Below are 23,034 nucleotides of genomic sequence, written 5' to 3'. Positions count from 1 at the left end.
ATTCAGGAGTAAAAACTGGAACTGCATGAAGAAATTATGGTTCAAACTGGCCTCACAAACCTGCTACACATTTTGTCATCATTAAACAGACTGTCAGGCTTTATTTGTTTGGTTAGAATTATTGTTTAAAACCAAATTTTACATTATTTATTCCAAATAAGCTGCTCTCAATGCAGCCAATCGTCCTGGAAATCCAACACTGGTTGTTTAAAACTGTAAATTTGACCGTTTTAATAAATATTTTACCCAAGTGTCAAACATTAACCTGTATGAAAATATCTTTATCCACTTTGCAGGCTCTTTAAAGTCCCCCTCCACTCAAAAATAAGTTTTTCTTCTTGTTCCTACAGTTGAATGTTTGAGCAGAATGATGTATGTGCAGAGTTTGACACTCGAAGGCTGTTTTTACATTCATCTGCCGAAAGTGGAAAGTTTCTCTGCGCTCACTGAAAATCTGATTTTAAGGGGTCGGCCTACAAGCATCATTTGTGACATCACAACTAGTTTGGAGCCAATCCTAGTCCAGTATTCAACTTACACAAGTGTGATGTGGAAATTTGAAGCCTCCAGAGCACAAACACTGATGGACTTACCTTACATGAAGTAGGAGACATCTTGTGTCCAGCAGTTAAACTTCTGAAATTAAATATATTTACATTTTTATAGATTCTGGAATATTTAATGAGGAAGAAGCAGTAGATGCCTTTTTTTTTTAGGATTTAACAGGGTAATTATAGGTTTTTTTGTATGTCATTGCTCTCTACTGGCCGTTCTGTGTAATTAATGTTGACTGTCACAGGTGCCACAGATTATATAACTGTTGGCATTAGTGACACTGTCAGAAAGTTTGGGCAAAGGGGACCAAAATCTGTCAGTTCACATTACTGGTCAGGAATAATGATTTACACATTTTGGCTTCTTACCGGTCTGAGACAGTGGCAGAGGTGCACAGATTGCTCATTAACTGAAAGGTCACTCGTTTGATCTTTGTTTCCATCAGAAGATTGTGTTTGTCCAGTCAAAGTGTCACTGACCCACTGACCTGCTGCTCTATAGAAACAAATATCGAATAGATGGCAACAAGGAATCTGGAAAATATTTTCCCTGAGAGGTGATACACAACAGGCTCAGTTCCCTAATTTCTTTAGGGATTTTACAGAAGCGTTTAACATTTATAGAATGGCATAAAAATTTACCAAAATACTCCTTATAGAAAAATTATATTATACATGATGTTGAACTTATCATTTAGAATTTTTAAATCCAAATTGTTGTGTTTTTTGCTGTTTTCTGAGTGTCATTTTGTCATCTGGGAACTTCAATACTGCTGTTTTAAATAGGTATGGTCAGTCATTTTCATTCTTTTTGGTCTTCTCCTTTTTTTTTTCAAATTACAAACACATGCCTTCAGAGCATAAGAGGGTCAGAGGGTTTATTTGAATGAATGGCAGATTATGCTAATACAAGAGGTTGCATATGCGCAGTTGTTTACCTGTCCTGATTGTTCCAGGAATAATTACACATGCAAAGTATTACACTGCAAAGACTTCAGGCAGTTTCATTACTCCCTTTAATAGCATTATTTTCTTTTAGGATTTAATAACTAGTGAACTGAGACAGTGTGCAGTTGTTAGAAATATGTTTAATTCAGGCACCATTGGTGTTAACAACATCTGAGCAGCCAGTGGAATATATTCATACAATCCACTATATGACTATACTGTCATATGTTTAAGTGCATGTTATCTCAGTGGATTGGTCTCTCTGAATCACAGCCCCGTTTCAAAAACATCTTTTCTTGTTACGTATATTTGTGCTTTTTACTATTTTAGTGTTAGATTCTTCATTATTTATGTATACTACATATATTCAAGTGCTTTCTTTAGTGTGGTCTAGTGATTATACAACAATAGTGCTAATAACAAAGCCCTCTTCCTCTTTCAAAATCATGAGTTCATGTCAGCATGTTTCTCCGTCTCTCTCTCTGACTCCTTCTATCAACCGCTGATCTTGTACACCACATCACCGACCTGCAGGATCCCCATCTTCTTCACAGTGTGCAGCTGCCCAAACAACAGAGATGACTTGTAGATGTGCTTCTCAGACAGTTTGCACAGCCGATAGCTATGAAAGAATTGTCATCGGAATGAGCTCAAAGGCATTTAGGTGTAACATCAGACAGGAAAAAGGCCTCACGGGCTGCGTGTGTAGAGACACATAAGAACTGTTATTTTTTACACATTTTGAGCTTCTCATCTGATCTTTTCATGCCAGTTTGTCACGTTTTTTCTTTGTTAGGGCCAGAAAGAGAAGATCAGGTGCTTTATCTCAAGTTGAAAAATATATAAAAACATCTTGCAGAGGAGTCAAAGCTGAGTCACGTAACTCATCAAAAGCTTCACAGTCGCTTATGACAATGTTTGGGCGGAAACGCTCCACTGTAACATCTTTCTCTAACTTGCTGCTGAGATTCTTGACAGAAGCCTCGGACAGCAGCATCACAGGTCCCACATCTGGGTAGGCCACCTGCTGGATAGACGGGAAACCCAACAAGTACAATCTCAAATGGAAATCTCCTGTATGTAGCAGGTTGTTTCTGGTAACACCTTAAAGTTAGCCATAAATGACACATCAGTTGTTGTTTTATTCACAAAAATGTAATGGGTAGATTTCAATTAGGAAAGAATTAGGGTAGGACGGGGGCAGCCGTGGCTCAGGAGGAAGAGCAAGTCGTCCGCTAATCAGAAGGTCGGTGGTTCGATCCCCGGCTCCTCTTGTCCACATGTCGAAGTGTCCTTTGGAAAGATACTGAACCCCAATTGCTCCTGCAGGCTGTGTCATCACTGTGTGTGAGTGTGTGTGTGTGAATGAGCGTTAAAACTCCTGATGAGCATGTTGGCACCTTGCATGGCAGCCTCTGTCATCAGTGTGTGAATGTGTGTGTGAATATGTGTGTGAATGAGTGAATGCTGGCATGTACCGTAAAGCGCTTTGAGTGGTTGAAAGACTAGAAGAGCACAAAATAAAGCATCCCATTTATCATTTACAGTGGTAATTTAACTTGAAAGATTTGTGTTTTGCAATTCATAAAATGTGAGAATAAAAAGCAACACACACACACACACACAAACAATCCAGCACAAAGTCCACTTTACCACATATTGTGGGAAAAGAGGCTCGATCTCCGTCGGCCTTCTGGGCTTCATATGGTGCTCAAAGTGCACCAAACGAAACGTCTTCTCTGCCCCCAGATAACGAGTGAGCCAGCGAGACACCTCGTCGCCGCAGTCCCGGCCCTGAATGTCAGCGCCAAACACTCTGCAGCACAAAAACAAGAAACATTTATACAAGTCTGAAAAAAGAGTTGGAACAAATGATGCAAAAGAAAGATTAACAGTGTGCACACCTACATTTGAAACAAGTGTTATCAACATTATCTATCCATTATGATCCTGTTTTGGAAGTAATATGGAACACCAAGTTTGTAGTTGACAAAATGAGCAGATCTACTGTCTGTATCTCTTTATTAATTTATAAAGATGACTGATTAGCGTCAGGTAATGATGATATTTTCAAAATAGACTCTTGACGCCATTGGTTAAATCTTTAATGAAGCTGCAGCCAAGAAGATAATTAAACTGCATCAACAAGTCAAATAAACAAACATCCAATTAGAGAAGATTGCGGTGCCAAAATTAAACCCTGATGTCAACCTGCAGTCGATGACGGGGTTGTCGGGCTGTTTGGTAGATTATTTCGTTGTTCTAACAATGCTTCTTGGCAATAAATCTGATACCGTTGGAAAGCCTGTTTATTTCCCTTTTAAATGGTGCCACATTTGTAAGGAACATGCATTTGTGGGATGAGCAGCAGAGCTGAGTATGTGGGTTGCACCCATGAAAAATGTGCCAAATTTTCTCTGCCAATGCCAAACAGCTTATTCTGCCATTGACTCTTGTTTGGTGTTTGGTGGATTGGATGATTGGAGTTTGAAGAAACAAGACATATTGGCAAATTACAAATGTATTCATTCAACAAACAGGAACCTCAGCAGCGTGTGGAAGAACCGTACACAGCCACAACGGCCTGGCATCTCCTCCTCATGCTGGTCACCAGCCTGGTCACACACTGCTGTGGGATGGCATCCCATTCTTCAACCAGCATTTCTCACAAGTCAGCCAACGTGGTTGTGTTGGTCACTCTGGCATGAACAGCATGCACAACACATGATCTCCATCATCTGTTGCTTCCCCCAAGGAACGGTCCCCTAGAGACTGGTCTGGTGGAGGCAAAGCGTGGGCTCCCCGACGGGCAGGCATCTTAGCTGGCTGGTCAGGATGACACTGATGAAAATCAGCAATGAGGTTGGAGTCGACGATGAAACGAGCAGGAACCCAGGATCTCTCCTCTGGGCCATACCCCTCCCAGTCCACCAAGTACTGAAGGCCTCTCCCCCGCCGGCGGGAGCGCATCAGGCGACGGACCAGGAGGAGGGGTTCTGGGAGGCCATGCACCTCAGGGCCGTTTCCAACTCCTGGTTCATGCGCTCCGTTTGCCCATTGGTCTGAGGGTGGAAGCCGGAGGACGGACTAGCGGTGGCACCCAGGAGACTGCAGAACTCTCTCCAAAAAACAGAGGCAAATTGAGGCCCACGGTGTGACACCACATCGACAGGGAGGCCATGAAGACGGAATATGTGGAGCAGGACCAACTGAGCAGTTCTCATGGCTGAAGGGAGCTTGGGCAGAGGCACGAAGTGGGCCATTTTACTGAAGCGGTCCACAATGGTCAGGATGACAGTATGGCCTTCAGAAGAGGGAAGGCCCGTCACAAAGTCCATGGAGATGTGGGACCACGGGCGGTGGGGAACAGGAAGAGGCTGCAGAAGTCCTGCTGGGGCCCGGCGGGAGGTCTTGTGTTGATTACAGACTGGGCGGGCTTTGACGAAGTCCTGGGTGTCCTCTTTCAAGCTGGGCCACCAGAAGCGCTGGAGTAGGTCGTGCTGTGTCCGTTGAGCACTAGGGTGGCAGGAGAGCTTGGAGGAGTGGGCCCACTGCAGCACCTCTGACCTCAAGGCTGGAGGGACGAACAAGCAGTTTGGCGGGCAGGAGCTGGGACCAGGCTGTCCCTCAGCTGCTGCTCTCACCCTCTCCTCGATGTCCCAGGTCACCGTGGCGATAAGACAGGACCCAGGGAGGATGGGCTCTGGCCTCCTTCCAGATTCCTCCGCTCTCTGGAATTGCCGGGACAGGGCGTCAGGCTTGGCATTACAAGACCCAGGGCGGTAGGAGAGGGTAAAGTTGAACCGGGCAAAGAACAGGCACCAACGGGCTTGGCGGGAATTCAGTCTTTTAGCCGATCGGATGTACTCCAAGTTCTTGTGGTCAGTCCAGACAAGAAAAGGCTCTTTGGTACCCTCCAACCAATGCCGCCACTCTTCGAGAGCCATCTTCACCGCCAGCAGCTCCCTGTTGCCAATATCATAATTCCTCTCGGCAGGCGACAAACGCCGAGAGAAGAAGGCACATGGGTGGAGCTTCTGGTCAGTGGCAGAGCACTGGGACAGGACAGCCCCTACCCCCACATCAGAGGCATCCACCTCCACAACGAACTGGCGATTAGGGTCGGGCATCTGAAGGATGGGTGCTGAGGTGAACCGTGTCTTGAGAGTTTGGAAGGCTTTGTCAGTGGCAGGTGACCACTGAAAAGGCACCTTGGAGGAGGTCAGGGCCGTGAGAGGAGCTGCCACAGAGCTGTAATTGCGGATGAAGCGGCGGTAGAAATTGGCAAAACCCATGAAGCACTGAAGCTGTTTGCGGTTCTCAGGAACAGGCCAGGAGGTGACGGCAGAGACTTTAGCCGGGTCCATCTGTACACTGTCTTTAGCAACTATGTACCCCAGGAAGGACTCTGAGGGGGCATGGAACTCACACTTCTCAGCTTTAACAAACAGGGAGTTCTCAAGGAGGCGCTGGAGGATGGCTTGGACATGGTGAATGTGTTCATCTCTGGACTGGGAGAAGATGAGAATGTCATCCAGGTAGACAAAGACGAACCGGTTGAGCATGTCTCGAAGAACGTCGTTTACCAGGGCCTGGAAGACGGCGGGGGCGTTGGTGAGGCCGAATGGCATGACGAGGTACTCGTGGTGCCCTGTCGGGGTGTTGAAGGCTGTCTTCCACTCGTCACCCTCTCTGATGCGGACAAGGTGAAAGACGTTGTGCAGGTCGAGCTTGGTGAAAATGGTGGCCCCCTGGAGCAGCTCGAAGGCGGAGGAGATGAGTGGCAGTGGGTACTTGTTCTTGATAGTAATGTCATTTAGCCCTCGGTAGTCGATGCAGGGTCTCAGGGTCTTGTCCTTCTTCTCCACGAAGAAAAAACCCGCCCCAGCAGGAGAGGAAGAAGGACGGATGAGACCCGCAGCCAGAGAGTCATTGATATAAGTTTCCATGGCCTTTCTCTCAGGCTCAGACAGGGAGTACAGGCGCCCCTTGGGGGGTGAAGTCTCAGGCAAGAGGTCAATAGCGCAGTCGTAGCGGCGGTGCGGAGGCAGAGATGTGGCTTTGGCTTTACTGAAGACCAGGCAGAAGTCGTGGTACTCCGGCGGCACCCTGGAGAGATCGGGCGAGGAACTGAGGCTGGGGGAGTGAAGTGGCAAGGAGGCTTGCTGCAGGCACCTGAGATGACAAGAGGGGCTCCACCCTCGAATGGCCCCCGTGACCCAGTTGATGTGAGGGTTGTGAAGACGCAGCCAAGGATACCCCAGGATGAGAGGCAGACGGAGTGAGCTCAGGATGTGAAACTGGATTGTTTCGTGGTGGTTGCCAGAGAGCAGCAGATGGACAGGGGAGGTTCGATGTGTGACGTTGCCCAAGATGTGTCCATCTAAGGCTCTAGCGGGAACCGGTTGTGGCAAGGGAACCCACCCGAGCCCCAACTGAAGGGCCAGCTCCTCGTCAATAATACAGGCATCAGCCCCAGAGTCAATGAAGGTTGCCATGGTGTGGGGACTGTCCGGAAGGAGGAGCCGGGCCTGGAGCAGAGCTCTTTGGGGACGGGGTGACGCTAGGGAAGTTGGGCTCACCAGGATCTCCCCCATTACTGATGAGCCCTGGCTTTTGCTGGACATCTTGAGATGGCCTCCCCCTTGACACTTCTCTCGTCGCCAGGCCTGGATGCGGAGGTCGATGTGGGTGGCCAACTCAATCACCCCATCCAACGTAGTGGGCATGTCATGGGAAACCAGTTCATCCTTGATGTAGTCGGCCAACCCGTTGAGGAATGCGTCGCAGAGGGCCGAGTTGTTCCATTTGCTTCGGCTGGCTCTGGTGCGAAAGTCTATGGAATAGTCATGTGCCACTGTTCTCTCACCCTGTTTCAGTCCAATCAGACCTCCGATTGCCTCAGGACCACAGGTATCCAAGCCAAACACCTTGCGAAGCTCTGTGGCAAACAGGTCAAAGGAAGCACAGGCTGGTGACCGTCTCTCCCACTCGGCTGTCCCCCATAACCGAGCTCTGCCTGTCAGATGGTTGATGACGAATGCAACCTTCGCTCCCTCAGTGGCGAAGGTGCGGGGCTGCAGAGCAAACAGGAGAGAGCAGTTGGTGAGGAAAGGGCCACAGGTTTCTCGGTCACCCTCGTAGCGCTCCGGGATTCCCACCTGGGGCTCAGGGGCATCCATGGGTGGCAAAGGGGCTGGAGCAAGTGCAGGAGCTGTAGCAGGCAGAGCAGGAGGAGAAGCAGCCCCAGAGGCTTGAGGGGCTTGGGTTAGCAGGGCTGATAACTGCTGCAGCTGTCATTGCTAACATTGTCAGCGCCTGCTCATGGGCTGCTTCTGCCTGTTTGGCTTCAGTCACAGCTACTGTCATCATGGCCTCATGCTGTTGAAGGACGCCTTCAATCCTTTCAAGGCGACTCATCGGTGAGGGTTCGTGCGCTGGATCCATGATTGGTCAGATTGTACTGTAATGGGTATAGAATGGACCCAATAGCAGCACAAATGACACTGGTGTAAATTTTACAGTCTTTATTCCACACAATGTCAAGGCAATAGCAGCATGGTCGGAGAAACACAGTTCTGATGAGTATGGCTCCACCGGGAATTGAACCCCGATCTTCCACTCCCAAGGCAGACAAAGACCAGGGAACAGGCAGGCAGAACTCAGAGTCAGGGACAGAAGGCTGGTGGGTTTACTGGGGCAGAGACGAGGAGCGACGGTCGAAGACAAGCTGATCAGGAACCAGGAAGGCAGTCCAGTGATGAAGGCAAGATGACTTAGCATAGTAGCATAGACAATCTGACAAAGAGGGAGTGGGCTGATGCAGCTTATATACTGGCTTGATTGGAGATGATGAGCAGGTGGGAGCGCCAGGTGAAAGTGGTTGAACTAATGAGGGGTGTGGCAGAGCAGAGAGTGAGACCGGATGATTGGATAATTCCCACAGCAACAGGTGAGGGGGAGAGCAGACTCTGACAAATGTGTCATAATAATGCGTTTAACTGACATAAAAGCTAATGCAATGATGTGGTGCATGAGTTTTGACTATATATTTTCTACCTTTCTGCCGAAAAGGCAAACTAATGGACATTGGGGTACAGAATAGAAGACAATCTCAAAATGTTCCAAAATATTCCAAAAGCTCCTCATGGGAGGGCAGTGCCACAACAGGTGCATATGTGTTCCTGCTTCTCCAAAGCCATGCAGCACGCATTTGAAAGGGAATGATCCATTTACTTTAATGTACATGGTGTGATATGAGCCCTGTGCGCAACTTTTATTTGTAGGGTTTTGCGTCTTTCTCATTTGGATACATCTGTTGTGTTTTTTAAAACCGTCTCCCACTATGCTGTGGTCAGGCATACACCCAAGTCCGTCATCTCCCAATGATATTGAATGGAAGATAAGCTGTGAGGAGCGACAAGGGACACCAACTTATTTAGTGCTGAAACTAATCTCCTCCCCAAGGCGTTTCCCCTCAATTTATTGTCCAGATCTCCATTAAGCCCCATGTCCATGTTCTTTGAAATAAGTATTCTTAAGATGGCTCATGTAAATATTATAAAAATTCAGCATCTCTCACATCAAACAGATTTTTCAACTGGTTAAAGGGTACCATATCCCCATCCTTCACAATCTGCACTGTAAAAAAAAAAAAAAAGGTAAAAAAACGGTAAAAAGTCTGGCAGCAAAAGTTGCCAAACACTTACCATCAAGTAACAGTAAAAAAACCTTTAGTTATTTATTTTAAAAATACGGATATTTACTTTGGACATTGTCTACATTTTTACAGTCCAACCATTACAAAATAAAAAGAAAATCTCATCATAAAACATTGCTAGAATGTTAAACAAATGTATAAATCTGCACAAAAAATGAAAAAGATTGCAGAACTACCTTAAAATTACCTAATTTAAATGAAGACTCTTGTTTTCATACAGTACTCTTTGGTAAATTCATAGGATTATCCAATCCATCCACAAGAACTCCCCATCAAAGTACAGATTTCTGGATGTAAAACACAGAAAAATTATGTAAAATTACATTCAAATTACCCTCCTTTAACACCCATTAATGGTATCTTGAGAGCTTTAAGCTTTTATTTTATGTGATTATCCAATCTATTCACAGTAGATCCCTGGTAAATGTTGGTTTTATACTGTACAAAAAAATAAGATCATGTGATAATAGTTTACAAAAACATAATTTTAATAATGATTACCTGATATAAAAATTATTTGACAGTAATTCCAATATATTTACAGGCTTTTCCCACAAATGTATGGGGTTTACTTTATATAAACATTATTTGATATTATTTAAAAGCAACTGTCAAATATATCTACATACATTTCCCCATTAATGTATGAGGTTAACTTTGTATTAAACATTATTTAACAATAATTACAAGCAGCTCTCCAATATATTTTCAGGCTTTTCCCATAAATGTATGGGGTATACATTATATAAACATTTTTTGACAGTAATTGAAATCAACTCTCCAATATATTTACAGGTTTTTCCCATTATTGTATGGGGTTTACTTTATATAAACATTATGTGACAGTAATTACAAGCAACTCTCCAATATATTTACAGGCTTTTCCCATAAATGTATGGGGTTTACTTTATATAGATGTCAACGTTTTTGCCTGTATTTTTTTTAAATGTACACACAATGACAACTTTGCCTCCGACCCTCACAGCAGCTGCAGAATTAAATGAGGTAATTTAAAAGTATTTCTTCAATGTTTTTAATTTGGGGCGCGGGGCCCTCAACGGGTGCCCCGAGAGCCTGTGCTCCCCTGCGTTGTTTGTTGTTGTTGTTGTTCGTCTGTCATGGCGAAACATCAAAAATCAACGCCACGCCACGGCCACATGCTTCAACGATAGATAAATCTTTTGATAACTTTTGATCATACACTAGTATAGATGACACACACTGATTTCGAAGGCGTTTCGATGAATTCTGTAGGGGGAGTTTGTTAAAATACGAGGTATGCGTAACGGCCAAAAAAATGTGAAAATTGACCAGTTTTTTCAAGATGGCCGACTTCCTGTAGGACTTAGGATATGGCTCCAAGAGGCTTTTTTGTGAGTCTTGACATGTTACATGTGCCTCCTGAATTGAATTTTTCTACGTTAATCCGGAAGGCAGGGCTACAATTTTGAATTTTTCAAGGGGGCGCTGTTGAGCCATGTTGCCAGGCCTATGCAAAACACCTATCCAGGATTTTAACTGGTGTCACTCCAGACATGTGCGGCAAGTTTCGTGACTGTAGACCCATCCATGCTCCCTAAAATACAGCATCGTATTTCATGGCAAAGGATGTGTCGCCATGGCAAGGGCGTTTTGATATGGGTGACGACCTGCCGAATGTAGCATCACCAAGGTCTTACATCTTAGCTGAGTCAATTTCAGGTGCACCGGCCAAATTTCCTAGGAGTAATACAACAGGAAGGACAAAAGGACGACGCATGATACTTCCTGTTGCCAGTAGGTGGCGCTATGACTGTCACTAAATATGGGCCTGAAAATGTGTTCACACCGGGACTCTTGACAAGCATATGAAATTTGGAAAAGATCAGACCATGTGGAGTCAAGTTATAAGGCTTTGAGATTTCATGGCGAGACATGGAAATTGGCGTCGTCGTCATGGCAAAACATTTGGACGAAAAGTCACCAAGTTCATAACATACGATCTCCAAGGTCTTGAGGCTATTCTGTGTAAATTTGAGGTGGATCCCATGACCATGCTACCCACAGAGCGTCAAAGTGTAAAACATGTAAGTTCCTGTTGCCAGTAGGTGGCACTATGACTTAGATCCAATATTGACACATGTATGTGTTGAGGGCGGGACTGTTTCCGAGCACAAAAGGTTTGGGTGTCTTAGGACCGTGCACGGCGGAGTTATGGCCGTTTGAATTTTCACGGGGAAGGACCGAAATTGGCCGCACGGCCAAACCCCCTCGGCAATGTGGAAAACTGACGGTTTTGCTAACTTTTCATGTCCCAGGTCTGTAGATGATACTGACCGAGTTTTTGGTGGGTCCGGTCATGATATATATGCAGACCAAATGTCATTGTTGTACGATGATCTGTATTTTTGTAGGTGGTGCTGTGGAGCCGTTTTTGGCCGCATTTCGGGGCGGGGCCCTCGACGGGTGCCCCGAGAGGAGGAGGTTGTTGTTGTTGTTGTTGTTGTTGTTGTTGTTTCTTCGGCCGTTTGTACACTTATATGCAAGTGATTTGACTTTCAAGGGTATTTAGTAGCTGTTGTTACTTGAATCTCACTGTAGTCCTCACTGTTAGTAGTATGTCATCCATTTTGCAGTTTACAATAAAAATCTGTAAATATGCCACTTGTGAAAATTCTGCTAAAAGCAGTGTAAATTTGCACTTTTCACAAGTGGCATACTTACAGATTTGTACCATAAAGAGCAAAATGTACAACTCGACACACAATTGTGTAACCGACTACTAACTGTGAGGACTACAGTGAGTTCCAATTAACCACAACTACTGAATACTCTCTAAAGTCAAATCACTTGCATGTAAGTCTACAGTCTTGATTGTTTGGGGGCCAAGGTCAGATTCCTCGTGTGTGGTGCATTGTGGGCTGTTGCATGAGTGAGAAGACTGGGCCACGTTCAAGGTCCTGCCGCCCTGGACCACCACACCCTGCGTGCTGCCCTATAGTCGGGACACAGGGGGGCCGCATACTTACCACCTGACCGCCGCAGGCTATTTGTTAACACCGCTAGGTTGCCCTAGCCTGGCCAGTCAGGTCCTAGATCCTAGGTCTCGTGACTTTTAAAACCAGGTTGTGGAGCCTATGTCGCTTGTGTTCCGTACACCGCACGACCCCAGGAATTGCTGGTTTTAAGCTAGAAAATAAGCCAAAGTAGTGGTTTTTAAGGCAATTTCCTGTGCCCCGTACACCGCACGACCCCAGGACATGCCATTATACTGCAGGAACGGAAACCAGTGTCATGCTGAAATTCAGTTTGTAGGTGCCTTTATAAATAGAGCATACAACTGTTATTTTCTACTTTTACAGCAAAACACTGTTACAAGCAGTGTAAATTAACAGTAACTTGTGTATTACTGTTAATTTGGACTTCTCACAAGCGGCATACTTACAGATTTCTACCGTAAACAGCAAAATCTACGACATACTACTCGACACACTATTGTGTCACTGACTACTAACAGTGAGGACTACAGTGACTTTCAATTAACAACAACAACTGAATAATCACTCGTATGTAAGTGCACAGTCTATTGGCAGAAACAAACACATTACTGTTCTCGGTTTCATTACATAATGTTTGTGTGGTACCTGTGTTAGTGAGGAGCTTGGTGGCCTCCAGTAGCTTCTCTGTGTAGACTCCAGGTTCATAATTATCCATTTCAGAAGTGACCGGCTGGAAAACTCTGGCAGCACGGCCTCGGATAGCCCCAGTGGTGCGACCCAAACCGTCAACATCTTTCTCCTGCAGAGCGATGACACTTCTGACACGTCCTCTAGCAAGTGGTTCTCTGGGACATCAAACAATGATGCAGTTAGTTGTACATATGTTTTTAGTCAACCACCTTGTTGCAAACATGCCACGTGCCTGCCTGGATACAAAGGTCAGAAGGCAGTGCGGGAATATATTCATTTTTTTAACCTGAGCCATGCTTTAACCAAAGACGGAACATGTCACTGTTGAGTAGATTTGCTTTGTCAAAGCCACTAGGAGAGCAATAAAATAAGCGCGGCAGAAACGTCAGCTCGGACCACTGTGTTTAACTAACTGACTGCTAACAGTGAGGACTACGGTGAGTTTAAATTAAAAAATTTTTTCCACAAACCTTGGTACTTGACATAATTACTCAGACAGCAACAGTGAATAAACAGCCGTTTGAATTGTGACTTCAAATGTTAAGACAAATTATACAACTTCAAAGTGTTTCTTTCAAACCGTGTCTCACTCTATTAACATTATAAATAAATGATGCTAAACATTTGTACATAATTAGAGAGTGCTAGAACAAAGCATGGAGTTTATTCAGGTAGCTAAACATTCAAAAGTCATTTAAAGTGACAAAATATATCAACATGCTCCTCTAACTGTCACATGTCAAAAAATGCTGGGAAGACTGAACTGGAAAAATGATATGGTTAAAGAACAATGGGACAGCTTTAGTGGGTGTATGTCTGTAGCCTAAGAATCTGATGGTTTGGTACAGTACATCTGTAATCGTTGCCATGTACTGATTCTCACCACATTATTGTAACCAAATAACTGCATCTAATATCTGTGCCTGAAAATTGGCATTTTCCATTAAAAAACCCTAATTAATGTCCATCTAATGCAAGTTGTAACCAGACTGTCCAAGTGTGTGTTTAAATAAAAGTTTGTAATGAGCGAATGACTGATTGAGAAAGTGACTGAGTGAATGACGGTCACTATGAGTAACCAAGACTAAGTGAGTAACTGAAAAGTGTGGCTAAGAGACTGATTGTATGGGTGGGTGAGAGGGTTCGCTGTCCCATTCAAAAGTCCATTAGTTTCTTTAGGAGACTGAACAAACAAGGGTTGACTGATGTCATCTTTCTCCATCTCCAGTGAAAGGACGGGGGGCCTCTCAGTGTTTATCCCTGTGAACCACCTGAAAAACAAAAACTGTGTGTATCATAAACTGTAGTAGTAGTACAAATAGCACACTTCAGTGTTGCATCTATCCAGGAATGCAACACTGAAGGACTGGGATATTGCTGCAAATTGCTGATGGGTTTCATATAGGCCACTAGAGTAATAAATCTACACGTACACAACACTACACAGAGAGCGATGGGATATCATCGACATAATATTAAGTCATTTGTCATATAAAACAAAGTAAAATGAAACTCACTGTAATTTGGAGCATCAGAATCACAAGTCCAGCTCCGCTCTCAGAAATGTTGACTTGCTGCTGAAACAAGGCATTATTTTAGTAACAGTACACATGTAGTAGTTAGCAAGACTGATTTCAAAACTTGCTATCTGAGAGAGCCTAATTTGTAGAAAATCAATTGTTAAAAAGGCAAGATTCTGTGTTCCATACACCGCACAACCCCAGAATTTGCAGTTCTAGACCTATGTAAAGGACTATAACATGAAAAAGATACTGTTTAAGAGCAATGTCCTGTGCCCCGTACACCGCACGACCCCAGGATATGCCATTATACTTACCATTATACTGCAGGGACGGAAATCAGTGTCATGCTGAAATTCTGTTTGTAGGTGCCTTTACAAATAGAGCATAAAACTGTTATTTTCTACTTTTACAGCAAAACACTGTTACAAGCAGTGTAAATTAACAGTAACTTGTGTATTACTGTTAATTTGAACTTCTCACAAGTGGCATACTTACAGATTTTTACCGTAACCCGCAAAGTATGTCATGTTGTCACCTCAACCTCACTTTTATTATTTGTCAGTCACCATTTTGCTTGGATTAATTTCACTGAATTATCTCCACATTTACAGTATACACTACATGGCCAAAAGTATGTAGATTTTATCAAAAGTCATACTCACCTCACCTCCAGTCATTCTCTAGTCTTAAACTTGTGTGTACTCCATTAAGAGTCAGACTGCCAGGTGGTCTGGGAGAAGAAGCTGATGCCAGAGGAGGAGAAGAAGGCCAAAAGCCAACAGCTTCCACACCACTTCTTCTGTGGCCTGAGCACCACAGACAATGACTCGGATCACAACAAATCTGAGGACTTTGAGACAGAAGTCCGCAAGGTACAAAAAGACCCGGCAAGCAGTTTAGTAAAGAGACACAACACTTGGAAATCACTAATGCAGGTTCCCATTAGGATTTGAATTAGGTAGTGAATTTGTACCCATAAAAAATAATATTATAATGAGCCATCCTGCAACCCTACTAACATTTGTAACATGTGCAAATCAGTTATTTGCAACAGATATGATTTTTGCGCTAACCAGACAGTTATCTAGCAAGCTGACACTATGCAAATATAATAAATAAACAGCATTTCATGTGCCAAGTCTTGATTTAAAAAAAGAACACAGATTACAACTGTTTTTACTCCATAGATGTCATATATTGAGTAATACCAAGCAGATCATCTTAGCTGCAACCATATATTGAGAAGTCCCAAAATCAGAATATAACGGACTGGTCAGGAGTGAAAACAAAACAGGAAAAAAACCTCTTTTGGCTAAAGTGGTGAAAATATTTGGTGTGCTTTATTTAGTTTAACCATGTACAGGACTTATGCAGTGCCTGTTCAAGACGTGCCTGTTCGGAACGGGTTGATCACTTGGTCTCTGATGTTGCTGTTTGCAGCTTTCTCGAGAACCGCTCATCCAAACAACTTCACACTCAATATTGCACTTCCTTGGGTCCACAGCAACACACCCGCCAAGTGTGAAGTTGATCAAATGAATGGTTGTCGACATAAAGGACAGACATACATACATACAGACATACAGACAGAGACTCCTTCCATCTTAGTTAGATGTGTTTAATGTAGCATCAAACGAGCATCAGTATCACAGTCTTCTAATATCAAGCTCTGCACATACATCATTCTTTACAGTGACGGTCCAACATTCAACAAGTAACAAGAAAAACACATTTTTGAGTGTTTTTGAATGAGGATGAATCCCTGTCACTCAGTATTCCTTGTGGTTAGGGCTGCAACTAATGATTATTTTCATCATCAATTAATCTGTTGAATAGTTTCTCAATTGATTGATTAGTTGTTAAACATATTCTGTTTAGGATCATAGAAGACTAAAGAAACCAGCAAATATTCACATTTAAGAAGCTGGAACCAGATAATTTTAGTATTTTTTTCTTAAAGGCTCAAAACAATCAATCAATTAACAAAATATTTGGCGATTAATTTTCTATTAATCGATTAATCATTGCAGCTCTACTTGTGGTCAAATTATGATATGGATTTAATTCATGAATTGTTTCAGGATGCCCAGTTAAACAAAGCTGAAAAGGTCTCTAGCAGCGCTGCTGAAGAGACATCAGACGCGTCATCTAGCAGCGCGGAGGCTGCAGACGGCTCGTCTACAATAGAGAACCAAACCTCAGACCACCCAACAGACACTCAGAGTGAAGCTCCTAGCAGCATGTCTCCCACTGACCTGTCAACTAAGAAGAGCCCAGAGCCAGAGTCTAACGCTGGGACTGCCACAGCTACTACTGCTACAACAGCAAGTCAAGGTATAGTCCACTTCCTGTTCTTTACTACAGAAGTATGACCACTGACAGTCTACCTGACATTTGTGGGTCAGTACTTGTACGTTAAAGTTGAGATGCAGCCTGTTTGGTCAAAAGTTCTTGTCAGCTTTGTAATCAAAAGTCTACCTCCATCAGGGGAATACTTGCTGATAAATGTGCCGAGGTGAAAAAGTGGGGTCTTGATCTGTTCACCTGCTTATTAGAGTAGGTGTGTCTGAATTCTACACTGTGACCAGGAAAGACATGGGAAATTAATATTAAAATTTCAAGCACAGATAAATTTGATGATCATACTGTAAAAAACTGCAAAGTGTACGTAGCTGTTGAACCACATTATCCTGCACAACATGGTGATGCAACTAATTCAGCCTTTCCCACAGTTGAATTTGGGGCAAGTGTCTGTTGGTAACTTAAACCTACTCTGACCACTTTTCATATTTTAGTTGAAGAAGGTGTGAAATTCACTTTACTAGTTTTACAGCATCCTTGTATATTCTACTTAATGTCTCCCGGGTTCAATTTTTACAACATTGCTAAATTCAGTTCCTATAATCTCAACTGTTGTATCGGTTTTCCTCTACCAGTCCTTAATGTGCCACAACCAGACTCGCACGTTTGCTTCAAATTGGCTACACGGTTTTAATCTGAACCTTCAGTGTCCGTGATTAATGAAATATGATTATACAGTGATCAGTATGATTGAGAGTCCAGAGTTCCATTTACCAAGGATCAAGGTGTTTCCATGAATCCAGTCGGTGGACAAGCTAACAAAAAGCTTCACATTGTGTTTATTGCCTCAGATTACCCAATAGTGTCACTACCAGAGGTACCACAGTCACACACAGTTGTCATACAGATCTAATTGTCTGTGATGCACTGGGCTTTTTTAAGTAGTATTCTCAACAAGTTTATGGAAGGTGCTGTTTTGATTTTGTCATTCTACATGCGTGATCATGCTTCAAGCTCACAGGAAAATGGTGAATGTCCTTTTTAAGACTCCAATCGCCAAGCCAAAAACTTGTGTGATTTTTTAACCTTGATGACGTGTTGAAGGTGTGCTGAAAATGCAGTAAGTCTCTCAAGCTGTCTGTCTGCAGGCGTCAGTGGGACAGCTGCTGGATACAAAAAACAATTAAACTACGATACAAGGAGTACCAACATACTTAATCAGAACCCCCTTTCGACCAACTACACGTCATCCTCAAGTCAAAAAAAAAAAAAATCCCACCTGAAAGATTTAAAACTGATCCGCTTACCAAATGGTGCCAAATATCTATTTGTTATTCTCCTTAAGTTGAGTAAGTTGAGGGATGTTCCACTGTATAAGCATGTGGCTTCTTGGCCTCTGCTGTCACATCCAATCAGGTAGCTGTGGGTCTGAAAAGTGAAGCCGATGTTTAAGTGACTTAAACCTGCATTCTCTCTGATGGCCAGCAGGGGGTGACTTCCATTTGTATTGAAGTCTATGAGAAAATGACCCTACTTCTCACTTGATTAATTACCTCAGTAAACATTTTCCTAATCTGTTTATGGTCTCAATCACTAGTTTTAAGTATTCTTCAATACAACATGATGTTCATTTTATAAATTACAGCCTAATTTAGAGTGAAATAGACGATAAAGCAGGGTATGCTTTAGGGAATGGCTACCTTGTGACTGACAAGTCGCTACCACAGTGGTGCGTGAGGTGCTGTAGTTGGACCCTGGGGAGCTCCTCCTCAGCTCCACACTCTCGTTCAACTATGGTCACTTTTCATCACTTTTGGCTCCAAAAAAACAAGATGGCAACAGTCAAAACGCCAAACTCAAGGCTTCAAAACGGAAGTCCACAAACCAATGGGTGACGTCTCGGTGGCTGTGTCCATTATTTTTATACACTCTGTGGTCACATCTTTTTAAAATTTATATTATCTGGATTTTATGCAGTCTTATTTGTATATGTTATCTCCATATCTTCTTTTGTAAATTGAGAAATAGCACCATTATAGAAGATCTGCTATTTCAGTGATAAACTTATTTCATACCTATAACTTCTTCACAATAAAAACCGTCCACTGGTTCATCAATGGAAAGCTTTTATGTGAAGCAGTAGCAGCACCTCAGTGCTGTGAGGCTGGAAACGCATGTCATCATGGCTTGGTTCAGTGCAGCTTAATTGGGCCGACACAGTACAATTGGGGAAAAAAGCACCACAGATCAGTTTAGTGAATGAGGTGAAGGATCACTCCTCATCTTGTGTACTTTAATTCTCTCAGGTGGAGACAAAGTCTGGTGACGAGGATGAGGAAATCCTGTTTAAGGAGCGCGCCAAGCTATACTGATGGGACCGGGACCTCGGCCAGTGGAAGGAGCGTGGCATCGGTGATCTCAAGATCCTCTTCCACCCAACCAAACATTTCTACCGAATTCTGATGAGAAGAGAACGGGTGCTGAGAGTTTGTGCCAACCACATCTCACAGGCGATGGAACTCAAACCCATGAATGCCTCACCTAACGCACTTCTCTGGACTGCCACCGACTACTCAGGTATGTTGTCACACAGTGTTAAGAAGCCACAGTTTCTGCACTGTATTTGTCCACTCTTAATTTCAGTCTAATGTTGATTAGATTGCTATTGTTGTAGAAGCATCTTCTTATGACTATACAGCTGTGATAACCATATTCAGAGTGCCAGTTGTTGTCATGAAGACATGCAAGCCTCAATTCAAGTCTAAATTGTGATTCAAATGGTTATAATTACAAATAACCTGCATTTTTTTTTAAACAAATTGCTTTGAACTGCAGGTTGACAGCCTGTATGAAGGAATGAATTTATCAAACATATTGGTATGACTAAAATTAGATCAGTTAGAGTCATAATGTATGTTACTTTTCAATTGATTGCCCAGCCTATTGGCTATTAATGCAAAAAATACATGTCTTTGTGCTAATGTGTGTTGATGCTTTTTAGCCGTCCTCTTGCTGATGGTCTCTTGTCTTCCTCCGTTTCCCAGATGATGATGCCGCAGTGGAGCAGCTGGCAGCCAAGTTCAAAACCCCTGAGATAGCCGAATCCTTCAAGAAGACCTTCTGCGAGTGTCAGAGCCGCATAGGCCAAAGTAGTGATGATGCCTCGTGTATCTCCTCACCACAGATGTCTAGAGTTCAAGAGCACTCAAGAGACTCTAACCCAAAGGTTTTCCTCACAGTGGCAGCAGACGGCCAACCACTGGGCACAATCACTGTAGAGCTTTTCTCTCATATTGTTCCCAAGACAGTGGAGAACTTCAGGGTTCTCTGCACCGGTGAGAAAGGCTTCGGGCTGCGGGACTCCATCTTCCACAGGGTCATACCGGACTTCATGTGTCAGGTGAGGAGACTGTCGAGACTTCACTCACACTAATAATTAAAAAGCTACATTTCTTGTTAACTATGGTGTTGCTCAGTGATGACAGAACTCTAACTGAGTGATGCTTGCTCACTTATGTTTATGTGTTTATAACTATAGTGCTCATGTTTGTGACTACAGTGCTTAGCAACACTTAACAAAAAAAAAATTGACTGTTGAATCTGTTCAGTCCTAATCATAGCTCATAATTAATATCCCTCACTGCAATCATTCCTCCTGTTCATACTGGCTATTAAAAAATCCCCTTCAAATGTGCTTTCAATGTAAGTGATGGAGGCCAAAATCCACAGTGTGTCATTTTGTGCAAAAATGCATTTAAAAGTTGATGTGAAGCTTATATGAGGGTTCCTCAGTCTGAGGTAGTCATATCAAGTGGATATCTGCCACATTCATAGTCTTTTTTATCATCAAATTCCCTCTTTGTGTTTCCCTGTTGAGCTGTGGTGGAAGTATAGTAACAAAAAGAGGGACTTTGGCACTAAAAAGACTGTAATGTTGAAAGTATTGTTTGACTCATTTGGATGCTGAAGCTTCATATTAGCTTCAGATAAACTTTTACGTATTTTTTTGCACAGAAGGATGGTTTTTGGCCCCCATTACCCATACTGTAAGTGCATAATGAGGGGATCCACAAAATTGTGAACCCTTCCTTTAACTTTGTTCAGATCAAAAATTTTAAAAAATTATAGATAAATAAAAAACGTGCTGAGAGTATTTAAAAACAAGGATGAAGAAAGGAAACTTTTGCGCTGCACTTTCTACCACCATTATGCCTATTTTCATTACAGTTAAGTTTGCAGTTAAATTATTTTCAGAAAAACTTTGCAGTCTGCCATGAAGTTATCTTGTGTTGTTATCTTGTATAGCAGTGAGAGTGAAACATAAGTATAAAGTTGAAGGCCGGAAAACCAAAACAATGAGCTGAAAGACACTTCTGTACCTCTGTAGACCTGCAGAGGCAGGTGATAAATCTGGGGGTTCATTTCAAGCAATCCCTCTCACATACAAGTAGTCATGTGATCCATTGATTACAAATGGTTAAAATCTAATATTTGAACAAATTAAATACAATATTATTTTTCAGACTCCATCAAATGACCAAATGGTTACTGTATCTCTCATGGGGAAACAGTGTATGCATGTAACACTTCTTACAAGTCCCCCTTTGGTCCTTTTAGGGTGGTGACATCACCAACAGTGATGGCACAGGAGGCAAGTCCATCTATGGCAGCAAGTTTGAGGACGAGAACTTCGATGTTCGGCACACAGGCCCGGGCATACTGTCCATGGCCAATCGAGGGCGTGACACCAATAACTCGCAGTTCTTCATCACCCTGAAGAAAGCCGAACACCTGGACTTCAAACACGTGGCTTTCGGCTGGGTGTGGGAAGGCATGGATCTGGTGCAACAGATGGGAGAGCTGGGCACAAAGGGAGACGTGCCCGCAAAGAAGATTGGCATCACAGACTGCGGACAGCTCTAGACTTTGTAATGTAAAGACGAAGATGTAAAGCTTGGTTTAGGTTACAAGGTTAAGGACTTTGGATAATGATGTGTTCCCTTCGCAGTGCATACCATCCTGCTGAAACTGAATCCACAGCCATTAGGCATCTGAGACTTTAACTATGATCATAGGATTACTGGTCAGACCCTTCATCATAGACACTAACCTGGAATGATAAATGATTTGCTAACCTATTGCGTAGTCTGTAATGGGAAATATGTGAGGAAGCATTTGGAGCAAATATAGTGTATTTTTGCTCTGTTGCACTTGGATCTTCATCAGTGCCTGTCAATAAATTCTCATAATTTGTTTATTTGGTCTGTATAATTATACACAGATACTTTTTTAATGTCTGTTTTTGTTCTTTTGTGTTGCCTGTGCTGAGTTTGAATGTGCTGCTCCTCATAATCTGCTCCATTTGGGGATTCCCCCCCCCTTTTTTGAAGTAGTCTTAATCATAATGGAAAGATGAGGTTATTTGAAAGCAATATTGTTTTGTAACTGTCTTCTCTCCAAAGGCTGCCACTGTGTATGTTTTACTGTAGGTGTCCCCCACTGATGTTTCTTAGTGTAAATGGATTTCACAATGTGCAGATAACTGGATTTCATACTGGCCTGCATAAACTTGAGTCATCTTACTGTGTTGCCCAGTGGATGCAGGATGGTTGATGATGACAACATTAATCTGGTTCAGGTTTTACATAGATGATCCATTATAGTTTGAGATTACAGTTTAAATAGTGAGTGTTGTTCAAAAATAAAATGCTGATAAAGGAAAAATAAAGTTGCTTTACATGTAATGGATGGCTGCAGATTGAAAGGTTGTTATTTAAATGTTATATGTTTATTATTGCTTAGTTCATCAGACTATAATAGAAAAGTGCAGGGTCACTGTTTTATTGATTTCACTTCATATTTGGTTGCAGTCTAAATGTCTACTTGTAACCTCATCGCAGGCCGTTATGAGGTTTTTTAGGAATCCGAGTTGACTATTAGATATTTTATAGATGGATGGCAGTATTTTTTACCACAGTATATTTAATCTCGACTCATTTTAAGCTATTAAATAAACAAATGAAGAATTCATTATTTCCCCATCAGGATTTTATTCCTGGCAGGGTGCAGAAAACTTCAAAACAGCATCTAGACTTTCACGTTGGGAAATAGATTTTACTGACAATATAACTTAAAAGCTGAGTGAATACATACTATTTGTAACATCCAAAATTATTTTTAAGAAGACTTTATTTTTCCATTAAACTTTTAAGGGAAACAGGGACTCATGACTTCAGTATTTCTAAAATTTTGGTTTACAGTACCAGTCCAGTAAAATGGAGGGTTTTGCTGCTAATACTTGTGTACATTTTTTATGCAAG

General features: G+C 42.8%; 2 protein-coding genes across 2 annotated transcripts; both read left to right on the top strand.

The window, feature by feature from the left end:
* The first annotated feature begins 8,089 nt into the window (after window positions 1–8,089).
* On the top strand, window positions 8,090–17,272 carry LOC137200115 (uncharacterized). Its single transcript, XM_067614796.1, has 4 exons — window positions 8,090–8,220; window positions 12,921–13,138; window positions 15,125–15,285; window positions 16,495–17,272. Exons 1-4 carry the CDS (start codon window positions 8,090–8,092, stop codon window positions 16,783–16,785), a joined length of 801 nt encoding a protein of 266 aa, XP_067470897.1. The 3' UTR covers window positions 16,786–17,272.
* Window positions 17,273–19,024: 1,752 nt separating this feature from the next.
* LOC137200075 (peptidyl-prolyl cis-trans isomerase-like) lies at window positions 19,025–22,601 on the top strand. The gene is made up of 3 exons (XM_067614756.1): window positions 19,025–19,291; window positions 19,759–20,114; window positions 21,332–22,601. The coding sequence occupies exons 1-3, from the start codon at window positions 19,177–19,179 to the stop codon at window positions 21,635–21,637; spliced, it is 777 nt and encodes a 258-aa protein (XP_067470857.1). The 5' UTR covers window positions 19,025–19,176; the 3' UTR covers window positions 21,638–22,601.
* The last annotated feature ends 433 nt before the right edge of the window (window positions 22,602–23,034 follow it).

The sequence above is a fragment of the Thunnus thynnus genome, chromosome 16 (assembly GCF_963924715.1).
Source record: "Thunnus thynnus chromosome 16, fThuThy2.1, whole genome shotgun sequence".
Classification (NCBI taxonomy): Eukaryota; Metazoa; Chordata; class Actinopteri; order Scombriformes; family Scombridae; genus Thunnus; species Thunnus thynnus.
The sequence above is the reverse complement of the archived record's forward strand: the minus strand, read 5'-3'. Positions and strand labels throughout refer to the sequence as shown.

What these genes read in the sequence shown, in the direction of transcription:
- LOC137200115 (XM_067614796.1), top strand. Translation starts at nt 8,090, where the DNA reads ATGGCTCCACCGGGAATTGAACCCCGATCTTCCACTCCCAAGGCAGAC. An exon ending in GTGCCTGCCTGGATACAAAG is followed by an intron (nt 13,139 to 15,124) that starts GTCAGAAGGCAG and finishes TACTCCATTAAG; the next exon opens with AGTCAGACTGCCAGGTGGTC. An exon ending in TTGAGACAGAAGTCCGCAAG is followed by an intron (nt 15,286 to 16,494) that starts GTACAAAAAGAC and finishes GAATTGTTTCAG; the next exon opens with GATGCCCAGTTAAACAAAGC.
- LOC137200075 (XM_067614756.1), top strand. Translation starts at nt 19,177, where the DNA reads ATGAGAAGAGAACGGGTGCTGAGAGTTTGTGCCAACCACATCTCACAG. An exon ending in GACTGCCACCGACTACTCAG is followed by an intron (nt 19,292 to 19,758) that starts GTATGTTGTCAC and finishes TCCGTTTCCCAG; the next exon opens with ATGATGATGCCGCAGTGGAG. An exon ending in TACCGGACTTCATGTGTCAG is followed by an intron (nt 20,115 to 21,331) that starts GTGAGGAGACTG and finishes TGGTCCTTTTAG; the next exon opens with GGTGGTGACATCACCAACAG.